This window comes from Pseudorca crassidens, chromosome 1 (genome assembly GCF_039906515.1).
Source record: "Pseudorca crassidens isolate mPseCra1 chromosome 1, mPseCra1.hap1, whole genome shotgun sequence".
NCBI classification, from domain to species: Eukaryota; Metazoa; Chordata; class Mammalia; order Artiodactyla; family Delphinidae; genus Pseudorca; species Pseudorca crassidens.
The window spans coordinates 194,294,836-194,309,883 of NC_090296.1; the positions used below are offsets into that span (position 1 = coordinate 194,294,836).

At 39.6% G+C, this 15,048-nt stretch overlaps 1 protein-coding gene across 2 annotated transcripts in view; it reads left to right on the forward strand.

The window, feature by feature from the left end:
- Nucleotides 1–15,048, forward strand: part of SLC39A12 (solute carrier family 39 member 12) — a 70,612-nt gene that overhangs the window by 13,714 nt on the left and 41,850 nt on the right. For both annotated transcript variants that reach the window (XM_067705762.1, XM_067705675.1), the window contains exons 4-6: nt 2,461–2,668; nt 9,770–9,942; nt 14,011–14,182. In XM_067705762.1, coding sequence (XP_067561863.1) covers nt 2,461–2,668; nt 9,770–9,942; nt 14,011–14,182 — 553 coding nt within the window. The remainder of the gene's footprint in view (nt 1–2,460; nt 2,669–9,769; nt 9,943–14,010; nt 14,183–15,048) is intronic.

A 15,048-nucleotide genomic window follows, 5' to 3' on the forward strand; every position in this document is an offset into this window, starting at 1 on the left:
TAGGATCCACTTGACCTGCCATCCCTTAAATCATGGCATCCTTCTTGTTGAGTGAGATGCTCTCACAACGTCAAGCACTCCTAAACACTGATGACTTTCAATTCTGTTGCAAGCCAGCCCAGATTTCTCTTTTGAGCCATCGACTCATATATACACCCATCTTTAAAAATCTCCATGTGTATATTTCCTCAGCATTTGAAACTCAATATTAAAATCAAAAGTCATATTTCTATTCCTGAACCTGTTCTTTCTTTGATGTTGCTTATGTAGCTCTTGAAATAGTCTCTACTTTGGCTTGTAGTTGCTGCACATTCCTGTTTTTTTTCCCTCTGACCCCCATTTTCACCTTTGCAGGCTCTTTCGATTAGACTAGATTTTAAGCATTAGTGCTCTTCCAGGTGTGGTCTTAGCGCCCATCATTCTATATGCTTTCTCTGGGGTAGCACATCTATACTTAAAGATGACTCACCAGAGTGTACCTCCATCCCAGACCTCTTCCCTACACTCCAGACCCACGTAGGCTATACAACATCTTTTCTTTAAGGATATGGTAAAGGCACCTCACACTTAAAATATCCCAAATCAAGGTTATAAAGCAACCCAACGAGATCCAGTCTTCATGTATCCCTTCATAGGTCAGCAAATAGCATCATCATCCAGTCAAATGCCCAACTAGAAATTTTATTTTCCAAATTTCTTCCCCCTTTATATCTAATCCAAGTCCTACTGCTGTTACCTCCTGAAGAGATCCCTAACCTGTTGACTTACTCCATTATCATCATCACTGTCTTGTACCTGGGCTACAGTAATAGGCTTCTTACTGTGCTACTAGGAAGCACTGACTCTCTTTCCAGTCTATTTGTGCTCCACCAGGTAGCCAGAGTGAATTTGTCAAAACACACATCCAGTCCTATAACCCCCATTCCCAAACCTTGCCCCAAATTCCCCTTTGGCTTCCAGTTGATTTGAGGATAAGGGGCAAACTCCACTAAATGCCAGTAGACCTTCAACTTTCACCGTGCTCCCCTTACTCCTCCCACTCCAGTGACTGCCCTCCTTCCAGTTGTGCATATCTGCCATCCTTCTTCCTGCCACAAAAACTTTGCATATGCTGTGTCTCCTGCCTGGGCTGTTCCTTTCTCCCACTCCTTCAGATAAGTGTGTGTGTGTGTGTGTGCGCGCACGCGTGTGTGTGCACACATGCGCCACAATCCCAAGGAAGCCGCCTTGGGTCTGCCTGACTGGGTCAAATAGCTGTCTACTTTTACATCATTGTACCATGTACCTCTCCTTCAAAGCAATTGCCAAAGTTATCAACTTACATTTGATTACATTATTGTTTTATTAACAATAGTGAACTTTAAGCTCCAGGGCAGGCAGACACTGCCTTTGGTTTGGGTCACCACTGCATTTCCAGTACCTAGGGAAGCACCAGATATATACTGGGTATTTGCCCGGAGAATTTGTGGGATAGTGGGCGGTATTACCATTATACAGTTGTCAAACCCAGAAACCTGAGTCTTTATTTTTGTTTTTTTTTGCGGTACGCGGGCCTCTCACTGTCGTGGCCTCTCCCGTTGCGGAGCACAGGCTCTGGACGCTCAGGCTCAGCGGCCATGGCTCACGGGCCCAGCCGTTCCATGGCATGTGGGATCTTCCCGGACCGGGGCACGAACCCGCGTCCCCTGCATCGGCAGGCGGACCCTCAACCACCACTGCGCCACCAGGGAAGCCCCTGAGTCATTTTTGACTCTGCACTCCTCCACATTTTCTTCCAAGTCCTTCCAAGGCTAACTTCTTAATATTCTTCAAATGCATCTGCTTCTTTCCATGTCTAGTGCTACCGTCTTAGGTCACAAGATATTTTGGGTTAATCAATAGCTTCTTAACTAGACTTCTTGCCCTCAAGTTCTAACCCTGTCAATCCATTTACTACTTTGCCACCTGAGTGACACTTCTGTAACCTACCTTATTGTACATTCTCTTGTTTATAATATTCAGTGGTTTCTTTGGGGCCTTAAGGGGAAATTTATTTTTAAAATTTAATTGAAGTGTAGTTGATTTACAACGTGGTGTTAATTTCTGCTGTACAGCAACATGAGTCAGTTATACATATATATATGTGTGTATTTTTTTTCATATTCTTTTCCATTATGTTTTATCATAGGATATTGAATATAGTTCCCTGTGCTCTACAGTAGGACAATGAGAAAGATTAGATAAATAAGAATCAATGGGATGGGAGTTAGAAAATTCAGTGTCATGGAAGATGAAAGAAACAAGTATTTTCCAGATAGAGTTCTATCTGAGACTAGAGAATGATGGTAGGCACATTCCCACAAACAATTCACTCCTCTTTTAGAAGAATGATTCCTTGTCTTTTGGGGAAATCCTAGAGATGTTCTAATCAGAGTAATTTCAGAAGTTAACATTTTCTTTTTACTTTGTGTCTGATTTCAGTGTATGGAAACCAAAGTGCTGCAGAAAAAATCTGGTATCTCAAGCAGTGATGGTGCCGATGAAAATACACTTCCTCAGTTGGCGGAGACAATCATTGCTTTGTCCCTCCAAGGTGTTTGTCTGGGACAAAGAAACTTGCCGTCCCCAGACTATTTTACAGAATATATTTTCAGTTCCTTGAATAGTACAAATACGCTCCATCTATCAGGTAAGGATGCTTTTCATGAATTTCGCTTCCCAGTCACACCTACTAAATATAAACTGCCAAAAACAAAAGCGGAATCGTTGCGACGACTGAATTTGTCCAGGTATGTTTTAAAGACCCTTTTAATCTCAGCATGTAGTGAGACAGCCCAGGGGGCCTTTTCAGGGCAGACATGCTATGATATGTATGTGGTGATAAGGCAAAAATGTGCACTCAGAGCTTCCCTGGTGGCGCAGTGGTTGAGAGTCCGCCTGCCGATGCAGGGGACACGGGTTCGTGCCCCGGTCTGGGAAGATCCCACATGCCGCGGAGCAGCTGGGCCCGTGAGCCATGGCCGCTGAGCCTGCGCGTCCGGAGCCTGTGCTCCGCAACAGGAGAGACCACAACAGTGAGAGGCCTGCGTACCGCAAAAAAAAAAAAAAAAAGCACTCAGCTCGTTTGAGCAGGGATGATGAAATTGTGGATGGAGAGCCAAAGGGAGAGACTTTTATGATCTGCTACTAGGACTAACTGAACACTTTCCCGTTTGGTACAAAGTGCTGGGCCCGGGGGCACAGAGTATCACGTAGAAGGATAAAATAGTATTCTAAAGGGTGCAAGAGGCTTGGTAGCAGTTTGCTTGGAACCATAAAAGTAAGTCATTTAATGTTAAATAAACGTACTGTGAAATACGCATCCTGGCTACATTCGTGACAGCCAGTGTTGGAGGGATCTGAGGTAAAATAAGACATCATGAAAGGAATCAGAATGTGTGTTTCACGCGTTTCTTTGTACTTGACAAGACATTGAGAGTGAAATGACTTATTTTTTCATCTGCATCGGAATGCCCTGCTTTGCACACACACCAAGGTCACATTCTTCCTCTTGGGAAGTCACAACATAGAAGAGAAATACAAATTTTCCAAGGTACCAGCAACACCCTCATGATCTAGATAAATCTTCTAACTCTGAAAGGGATCAAGAGCTAGGAGTCATACAATTCCATGCAGGACTTTCTCTGACTTGTTTGTCTAACCCACCGAATGACAGGTGTGTTTTTCTGCAATTCATCTGTATTTGCTTTAAGAAATGAGAGAAAGAAATCTTTATTAAGATGAAAATTGAAGTATAATTCAATCGTGTTACCTAGATGTCATCACTAGGAAATAGGCCGGGAAAAAGCATGCTACGCTGAGAATGATTTTGATGTAGCAAACAGGAATTGCTAAATTCAGATTTTGAGTGATTGAGTTTTAGCAGGACAGTTTGCATATCAACCGAAGGAATGGAATGATTTCCCTTTTCAAGTAAAAATGTATGCCACCTGAAATAGGACGAGCCATCAGACCGGAATACAGAATACAGTTAGAGGCAAGCTGTACTGTAAGATCAAGGCAAGTTGTCTAGATATTGACCATCATGGACCCAGGATAAAAAAACTAAAATAATTGTTTGTGAGAGGTGTTCAGTATCACCCACTTGGGCACAAAGCGGCCACGTTTGCATTTGAGAAGTCAGAATTCCATCCCGTCCCAGTGCAATTAGATGCTTATTCCAGACCCCAAGGCATTTTTTTCTAACAACTGCCTCTGAGCTAGGGCTCTACTGATACTAATTGTATTTTGGGGTAGAGGGGGAAAAAGTATGGTATTTTGATTTTTTTTAAATGTTTTTATTATAGAGATTGTTAAACATAAACAAAAGTAGAAACAATAAAATAGTGTACCCCCCTGTACACAGTTCCCAGCCTTAACAATTAACAGCAATTGGATAATCTTATATTTGCCTGCATCCTCTCCCAATCACTTGATTATTTTGAAGCGATCAACCTGTACATATTTCTGTATGAATCTCTAAAAGAGGAGGATTTTTTTTTTTTTTTTTTGCGGTACGTGGGCCTCTCACTGTTGTGGCCTCTCCCGTTGCGGAGCACAGGCTCCGGACACGCAGGCTCAGCGGCCATGGCTCACGGGCCCAGCCACTCTGCGGCATGTGGGATCTTCCTGGACCGGGGCACGAACCCGTGTCCCCTGCATCGGCAGGCGGACTCCCAACCACTGGGCCACCAGGGAAGCCCAAGAGGAGGATTTTTTTAAAAGCATCTATTACAAATATCACTGCTAAAAAACCCGAATGTTTCCTTTAATATCATAAAAATTTCCTCCATGTTCACATTTTTCTGCTTTTTAAAAAATATTTTTAGTTTTTATTGAACCAGGATGTAAATAAGGTCCATAAAATGTGAATTGTTGGTATGTCTCTGACGTTTTACTTTTGATAGGCACCATGCCCTTCCCCTCCATTCTATTTTGTTGCAATTTTTTTGTTGAAAAAAACAAAAAGGGATCATTTATCCCATCTGGATTTTGCTGATTGCATTCCTACTCATTTTACATGTGTTTCTTTTTTTTAAATTAATTAATTAATTTATTTTTGGCTGCCCTGGGTCTTCGTTGCTGCGCGTGGGCTTTCTCTAGCTGCAGTGAGCGGGGGCTACTCTTCGTTGCCGTGCGTGGGCTTCTCATTTTGATGGCTTCTCTTGTTGAGGAGCATGGACTTTAGGCACGCGGGTTCAGTAGTTGTGGCGGGCAGGCTTCAGTAGTTGTTGCCACAGGCTCAGTAGTTGTGGCTCGTGGGCTCTAGAGCGCAGGCTCAGTAGTTGTGGTGCACAGGCTTAGTTGTTCCATGGCATGTGGGATCTTCCCAGACCAGGGCTTGAACCCGTGTCCCCTGCATTGGCAGGCAGATTCTTAACCACTGCACCACCAGGGAAGTCCCTTACATGTGTTTCTGTGCAACGTGTTTCATGTATATTGATTTTTATATGTAGAGGTTTGATTAGTTTTAGGTTGTTTATTTATTTGGGGCTACAGTCTGATCATTGGTATCTTCCATCGGCAGCACATAACATCTGGTTGTCTCTTTCTGAGAAGTTATAAGCTATTGATGGTCATTGCCTAGATTGATCAGTTGTTTGGGGCTTACACAGTGGTGATCTTCTGATTCTCTCAGTTCTTCTTCATGTTTCAGTGTAATAATTCTATAGTGGAAAATATTTCCCTCACCGCAATTTCATTTTATTGAGGTTCTTAAAGGAAAGTAAGGATAAACTCTTGATTCTTTAATTTACCACTTTACAAAATAATAACATAGTTTCCTTGCATCCTCAAGGAACAATGAGCTTTTCTTTTTATATCATTATCATTTCTTATCTCTCAATCTATTGTCATTATTATCCTTTTGATACTCAGATCGTTCCCTCTTTGACAAGTGGAATCTTATTCAAGGTGGCTGTAAGTCCTTTTGTCAAAACCCTTAACACATTTTATATCTCCCTTGCTCTCCAGTATAAAATATTCCAGGTTCCTCTTGTACCTTTTCTGACTAAGCTGGGATAATTGTTTCTCCAAATATTTTTTATCTTTATATAAACCAATTAATCAAACTTCTCTTATTGCTTTTGGATTTTGAGTTAGAGTTGAGAAAGTTTCCCACATTCCCAGGTTATAGAAGAAGTTACTCGTGTTTTCTTCTAGTACTTGTATGCTTGCATTTCTGATCCATTTAGGATTAATTCTGGTGCATGTTGTGAGGATTAGATCCAGTTTATTTTCTCTATACGACTATGCAGTTTTCTTTATACCTTTTATTTAAAATGCAGTGGAAATTATTTCCTCCACTGGTTTGAGATGCTTCTTTTATATAATAAAATGATAAATGCAATCAGGTCTATTTCTGTTTTCCATTCTGTTCTATTGGCCCACTTGTCTATCCATGTGCCAGTACTGTACTGTTTTACTTATAGTGGCTTTATAGTATATTTTAATTTCTGATAGAGCTAGCCTTCTTCATTGCTCTTCTTTTCAGGGTCTTCCTGGCTTGTTCACTCTTCCTAACAAATATCACCTAACTGTCAAGCTCTGGGAAAAAATAACCCTGTGATAATTTTATTATAATTGCAAAATAATTATAAAATAACTTAGAGATGATATTTATAAGATGTTGCATTTTTATATCCCATAGTGTTTCTATTTGTGCATATCTACATGTGTGCTTTTGTGGAGTGTTTTATTATTTCCCTCACATAGGTTTTAGACGTTTCCTGGCACATTTATACCTAGGCATTTAACTTTTCTTTTGGCTCTCTTACCTGGGGTCCTCTCTTTCATTACAGCTTCTAACTGGTGTTTGTCTGTGTGAAGGTTAGTGATTTTTTTTAGATTAATTTTATAACCTGTTCCATGATTAAATCTTTCATTTTATTTTGCCCTAATTTTTTAGAGTTTTCAGACAGTTTTGCCTCTTCTTTTTCAATTCGTGTGTGTCTTTTCTTTGTCATCTAATTACATTGCTTAATAACCCCGATATAATGGTAAATATTTTGAGAATGGTCTGTACCCTTATCATATTTTAGACTTTGAAAGAAAAGTTTGTTTCCTCATTGAGTTGAGAGAGCAATGATAAAGAAATATATTTATAGTCTTTTATATTAACCCACATATTTACATTTCTAGTACTCTTCATTTCTTCCTGTGGACTTGACTTACCATTCAGATCATTTCTTTTCAGCTTAAATAACTTCATCTAGTGTTTCTTGTAAGACAGTTCTCGTACCAATTAATTCTCCATTCACTGTTTATCTGAGAATAATTTTATTTCACCTTCATTTTTTAAATTCATTTATTATTTATATTATTTTTTAACATCTTTATTGGAGTATAATTGCTTTACAGTGGTGTGTTAGTTTCTGCTGTATAACAAAGTGAATCAGCTATATGTATACATAAATCCCCATATCCCCTCCCTCTTGTGTCTCCCTCCCACCCTCCCTATCCCACCCCTCTAGGTGGTCACAAAGCACTGAGCTGATCTCCCTGTGCTATGCAGCAGCTTCCCACTAGCTATCTATTTTACATTTGGTAGTGTATATATGTCCATGCCACTCTCTCACTTTGTCCTAGCTTACCCTTCCCCCTCCCCGTGTCCTCAAGTCTGTTCTCTACATCTGCATCTTTATTCCTGTCCTGCCCCTAGGTTCTTCAGAACCTTTTTTTTTTTTTAAGATTCCATATATATGTGTTAGCATACAGTATTTGTTTTTCTCTTTCTGACTTACTTCACTCCGTATGACAGACTCTAGGTCCATCCACCTCACTACAAATAATTTAATTTCTTTTTATGGCTGAGTAATATTCCATTGTATATATGTGCCACATCTTCTTTATCCATTCATCTGTCGATGGACACCTAGGTTGCTTCCTCACCTTCATTTTTGAAGGGTTGTTTTGCTGGATATTAAATCCTTAATTGATAGTTCTTTCTTTCAGCATTTTGAACATCTTATTCCACTACTTTCTGGCCTCTATTTTTCAGATGGGAAGTCAGCTATTGATTGTATCAATGCTCCCTGGTATGTGATGAGTCATTTTTCCATCACTGCTTTCAAGATATATCTTTGTCTTTGACTTTCAACTGTTTGACTATGTCTGGGTTTGGATCTTTTATATTTATCCTACTTGATGTCTGATGAGCTTCTTTTTGTTTTGTTTTGTTTGTTTGTTTTTTGACCATGCCCCATATTATTTCCCCAACCTGGGACCTTGGCAGTGAGAGCATGGAGTCCTAGCCACTGGACCACCAGGGAATTCCCTCTGATGAATTTTTTGAACATTGTAGATTAAGGCTTTACATCAAATTCAGAAAGTTTTTAGCCATTATTTTCTCCAGTATTTTTCTACTTCTTTCTCTTTCTTCTCTCCAAGTGACTGCCACTACATATGGGTCAGTATATTTGCTGTTTCCCACAGGTCTCTGAGACTTGTTCTTTCTTTCTCTCTTTGTTCTTCAGATTAGATTATTTCTATTAATTTATCCCCATATTCAGCAATTCTTTCTTCTACCATCTCTTCTACCATCTGTTGCACTCCTCTAGTGAATTTTTTACTTCATTTATTCTGTTCTTCTACTCCAGAATTTCCATTTAGACTTTTATATAGTTTTGATCTCCTGATTGAAAATTGCTATTTGTTAATTTATTATTGTCATACTTTCCTTTAATTTCTCAAATATTATTCTCTTTAGTTCCTTGAACATACTTATAATGACTGCTTTGAACTCTTCATCTGGTAAATCCAACATCTGGGAATACTCAGATACATATTTATTGACTGCTTTTTTCCCTGACTCTGAGTCACACTTTTCCATTTCTTTGCAGGTCTCTCTTTCTCTCTTTCTCTCTCTCTTTTTTTTTTTTGTTGTTGTTGAAACTGGCCATTTAAAATAAAATATTGTAGTAATTCTAATTTGCAGTTCTCCTACTACTGATGGTAACATTTAGGAAAACACCAGAGGTATTTTTTTCAGAAGTAGAAAGATGAATAAATCCCAAGAAATTCACCATAATATTCAATTGTTCTCTGTATCAGTCATTTTTAAGGCTACAGCTGTACCAAGGGAAACTAAACTGCAGTCTGTAAACTGACACCCATACCACAGTAGCATTAGAAAACAAAGTCTCTTTTGTCCCAGTAATCTCAGCTGCTTTTCAATTCCTGTTTCTTTCCTGCATTAAACACTGAAGAGGAAAAAGGTTAGATTGACTTTACATTAAAGTTATAGTTAATCTACTAAGGATGTATAGTGCCTAAAGGGAATAAATTTTCTAAGGATTAAATCAGTTTCATCTTTTGTTTACATTTTTATAGGGAACACCTAGAAAAAGAATTAGTTGACTTACTAGAAGGCACTCCATTTTTGGAATTGCTCATTTCATCACGGTTCAGCCCTAAGATCTCAAGATCTTGTGAGAGAATCATTACCGTGTGAAGTATAAGTACTCTTTATTCTTTTTTTTTTTTTTGGCCATGCTGTGCAGCATGTGGGATCTTAGTTCCCTGACCAGGGATTGAACCTGTACCCTCTGTATTGGAAGCACAGAGTCTTAACCACTGGACCACCAGGGAAGTCCCTAAATGCTCTCTATTCTTGTTCAGAGTAAAACCTTGGCTTTTCATTAGAACTTAGAAATTTACTTAGTAAATATCTATGCTGCGGCCGTGTGAAATTGTGATTATTCTGAAACTGGCCTGTCTTTATGTGACACCAGATTTTGTATGAAATTTCTAGAACTAGACCAACTCCTCAACACTCTCTGGACTAAAAATACCTGTATCAGAAAAGATAGAATCCATCAACTTCAAAGGAAACAAAACAACCTAACAGTCCATGATTGGGCCTACCCTAATCTATCTGTACCCGAGGACCCAGAATCAGATGACAGTCCAGTTTCCTGGGATCAGGTATTGTCATTATTCCTCTTGTACCATCATTTGCTGTTGTCAAAGGAAGTAGCTGTGAACATTCTCTAAGAGTTGTTGAAAAGTTAAAGGATAATGTAGATTTCCTTAAATGTAAAAATATTCTATTTCCACAGTGTGGGCAGGGTTTTTTCTTTTTACAAGTGGGTCTCTATAGACATAAACTTGAGGTCAAGATATTTAGGAGAATGATATATATTACTCTTTCCTCCACTGGGTCCATACGGAATGCATGAATAATTAATTCAGCAAACCTGTGAGCATTTGCTATATGCTAGTCACCGTCATGGGCAACAGGGATAGATAATTGAACACAAATAGGCACGGCTCCTATGGCGCTGACAGGGTAGTGGGAGGATATAGACATTATACAAAAACTTACAATGATGAATGAACACTTTAAAGTTAGATTCGATTATGAAGAGATTACTTTGGATTGTGAGCAACAGAGAAATATTTGTATAGTAGGTAGCACTGAGAAGGTTTTTGAGAAAAGGTGATATGTGAGCCTATAAACATGTTCATATTCTTATTTCCTAAAGTTGTGTTCCAAAGGACATTCACTAGTCTACCTAGATAATTCTTGAAAAGCGGTGCTATGGTCAAATCTGACTGGGAAATACTGAAGGTGCATATTGCACTGAAGCATATTAATGTGTCTGGGGAGGTCCTTTAGTAAATAAAATTCTTTAATCTTATTGGATCGAGCATTTTTCAGACTCTGTTACACATAGAAACCTTCCCTGCCCTTATTATTTGACATCTTGAAAAATTGATATTCCATGATCATGGCTTACATTTAATGAGGAAATTAATACTATGTATTGGACACTGCACAATTTCACCTGCATTCTTCATGTAATTATTACAACAGCTGTATGAAGTTAGGTTATATGATTGCATCCTACAGATTAGGAAATTGAGGCATGGGGCTAATACGTAGTTGCTTAAGTTCACAGAAACTGAGGTATATACATAGGTTTTCTGACGGCATATTCTGTGCTCTGAACAACTATGCTGTTTGAGAAATGTTGATTTAAAGAAATAAAACTATTTTTGTTATTTATATCTTGGATGAGTTAATATTCCTACTAAGCACAATCTGTATTTTAAAAGAGCAAAATTCCTTAAATATTTCTAACGATAGTGAAGGTCGTTCCTGTAAGTTATGAATGATCGGGCATTATCACATATTTTTGCTACGATATATTTTAAAAAGTGAATTTCTATTAATTAGACCAGATATCAAACGCATCAATTAAAGCTGATTCTTTGAAACTCACACTTAGTGTATTCAACTGAAGGTAACAGGAGTTGATGCCTATATCAATCCTTATTTGTGAAGTCTCTTTAAATGTTTCTTCAGGGCCAGCTCTTAGAAGGGAACCCATTTGTCTGATGGAGACCCTCTTTGCATAAAGAATGAAGGTTATTTCTCAAAATGTAGGGGTGACCTACTTAAGGCATGCATCTTCTAAGAACAGTAATAATCATTTTCTGTGCTGACTCTGCAAGATAAACAAAACAACCTCTTTCTCAATTCTTCTCTGTTCCAACATGTCACTTTCTTTGTGACTTTTGAGGGGACCCTAAGGTAAGAGGCTAGATCTAGAGATCCTGCCTATATTGTTTAGGCCGGTGGTCCTCAAAGTGTTGTCCCTGCACCAGCTGTAACAGCAGCACCTGGGACCTTGTTGGAAATGGAAATTCTCAGGTCCCACCCCAGAAGCTACTGAATTATACCCTGCAATTGTGGAGTTCATCACCCTGTCTTTTAACAAGCCCTCCAAGGGATTCTCAAAACTAAAGTTCCAGAAGCAACACTTGAGAATGTGTTTGTAAAGTTTCCACAGGAATCTGATGATGTCCACACAAGTGTACAAGTATGTGGAAGTTTTATGTGAAGGAATAAAGCTATTTCAAAGGTTATTGACGGGATAATCTAAATTTCCATTCTGTTTTCTTCTTCATTAAAAACATTTTGTCTACCAAAATTTTACAGGATATAATGAATCCCCTTTAAGGACATTTTGTGTTAGTGATTTCAGAAGAAATGTAATGCAACAATAACCTAAATAGTACAGGAACAGCAAGTAAATATCAAGGGCATAGACGCTTATCATAGAATAGCCTTACTCTATGAGAAGGTATTCTAAAACTAGAAACTATTCAGTTCCTTGACAGTGAACTGCGGGAAGATGCATGGCATTCTCTTCATGTTTATCTTTCCACTCTCTTACTTCCCAGGCAGGCATTTTTCAATGAGAATGTTTATTACGAAGGATTCATTATCAGAAACTTGTTGTTAGTTTCCCTTTATTGTTGCCAGTATTTTTAATGATGAAGTAATTCTATTCCATGATTAATAAATGATACAAAAGAGACTGTTGTCTTTGGTGTAAATTATTTTGATAAAGGGAAAAAAATCACAGGTTTAGCTTTCTGCTGCTGCTTCTTGCAGTAGAAAACTTTTGGAGTTCTTGCCCAATCCCTTTCTGAGAAATGGCTTTCTCACCCACAGTGCTGGGTCCAGAAGCCGTGTTTGAAGAGCATGGTCCCACCTCCTGTCTCGGGGGCAAAATTGATGGAATCAAACGGGTATTTGACCAAGAAAACCCATCTATAGCTTTGCTGAGCCAATCAGATCTGTCAGGATTTGCAGACTCAATCCAATCTTGGGTTCTTGGATGGAAAGGTCACCTTAGGGTCAGGGCTTATATGGCCATGTGTTTATTAAAGAGAGAAGACCAGATTTTGCAAGGAAGTAGATGTCTGCAGAGGGAAACAGAAAGAAGAAAATACTAAGCCCCAAAGAGACAGAGGAAAGTCATTGGTTCTAATTTTCCAGCTTCCGGTTCAGTTCCTCTTGAAATGTGGCTGTCCTTCCCATCTCAGACATCCTCTGTAAGCTTCATGCATCCTCCCCTTGGTGTCTGCTGGTTTGAGTAGGTCCTGTTCCATGCAACCAAACATCTCCCAATCAAGATAAAGCTTTTTAACCCTTGGAATCATCCCGAAGGATTTTTGTGTGGGAGAATCCAGCAAATGTGTCGTCATGATTTTCTGATTAGCCATGTGCCTTTGTTTAAAATCCCTACTTTCTACAGCATGGCAGATCAGACGATCCTTGTATACATCCCTGACTTTTTTAAAGATACCTTACTGTAACTAAAGATCACACTGATCTCGCATTGGGGTCTTATTTCAGTAGAAGACACTCATTTGTGCTAGCGAAACTATACACCCTTCTCATCCACATATGAAAACTTTTCAGTGTAAGTTTTGATGCACAAAATGTCAGCCCTTAACACTTCTGAAATGGACAGATGCTTTGAGGCAAGTTTTAGAGACCCGTTTCATTTGTTGTCTGTTTCTACTTCTTATCTCATAGATATCCCTATACGATATGAAAAAAATCACAAAGATCTAGATAAAAATTAGTGAAATCAGTAGGCAATAACAGTGATTTCAACTGTTTTTGTGGTGGGAGGCTGTCAAGGGACAGAGGTAGCCATATCGTTCAGTGTTTACACGCCAGCGAGTTGATACAGCATATTCACTTTTTAAAATATTGCCTTAACTTTTATTGCTTTTGAAAATGCATGTTGCCTACAAAGCCTTGCTGAATCAGAGAATATTAAAGACGATGACCTCATTACCTCAGAGCCCCTTTTATCCTGTGAAGTTTTAGCTTTGTTAATAATACAAAGCCATCCCCCCTCAAGGTTTCCTTAGGCTGCTGGTTAGAACACTGTCCAACACATTGTAAAACACGGTGCATCTCTTCAGGAAAGAAAAAAGTGTGCAAAACTCCTACTGTATAATACTCAGAATGAAAGTGAGATACAGCTGCTTCAATCAGAGATGAAAGATAATCCTGGGGGATTATTTATGGACAGAAGGCTTCAGGGAGACACACATAGTAATGGCTTCATGTGGAAGGGTAGACTTGAACCCTTCCACTTCGTTCTGACTCCTCAAGAATGGCAGTCGATGGGGAATTTGGTTCAGTGCTGAGGATGGTAACAGTGTATTTTCTTCCTCCTACAGACTTGCTTCTCTGCTGGACAATTCGTGGAGATATTTCTACAGAACAAGCTTTCAGCCATTTCTAAGGAGGACTTTAAGCAAATGAGTCCAGGGATCATCCAGCAGTTGCTGAGCTGCTCTTGCCAGCGGCCCCAGGACCAACAAGCGAAGCTGGGACCCCCCACGCCGGAGAGTAAGTTCTGGTTCTTCCCTCGGAGAGCTAACGCACACAGTGTATGCGATAATGATGGTGAGTGAAGGATACGTACCATAGACCAGGCACCGCTCTGAGCATTTTACATTGGTCAGCTCATTGAGTCCTCACACAGTGCTACAGCTAGAAATTATTATTATCATCCTCACTTTAGAGATGAGGAAACTGAAGCACATAGAAGTTAAGTGACTTGCCCACGGACACACAGCTGGTAAGTGATAGAGCTGGGATTCAAACCCAGACAAGCTGTTTTTAACCCCCTATGCTATACTGCCTCTCAACGAATATTTTATATTTTGTGTATAACTTATATAAATCAAGTTTGTCCCCTGTATTTGACTCAAGCACGGACCAAGTTCAAAGTCCATAGTTGAGAGGTGGCCTGGAATATGAGAAAGGGCGTCGGTGTTGGGGTCAGAAATGCAGAGCTGAGTCATGCCTTCCTTCCCCAGCCAACTCTGCGATCTTCAGCAATCTCTTTATATCCCAAGCCCGTCTCTTTCTCTGCACAGTGGGAAGCAGTGATAGTACAGGGCTTCCTATCCATTTCCACACTGTGGCACACAGTAAAAATGAAGGCACATTGGGGTCAACCAGAGAGGCTGTCCTGGGATGGAGGTGAGCAGTGCAAGGAGGTGCCGGCCTCCCGGTTGTGGCTGGCAGCCCCAGGAAGTGAAGGGATCAGTATTCACACTCACCTGTGACCCATAACATCACTGCAGTAGGTGAACACTACTCTGAGACTTGGCAGTATACCAGTGAAGTTCCAGTGGGCTAATGTGTACAAAAATGCATTCTGTAAATTTAAAGCACCTGACATTTAAAAGTCAAGAGAAAAAAAACGG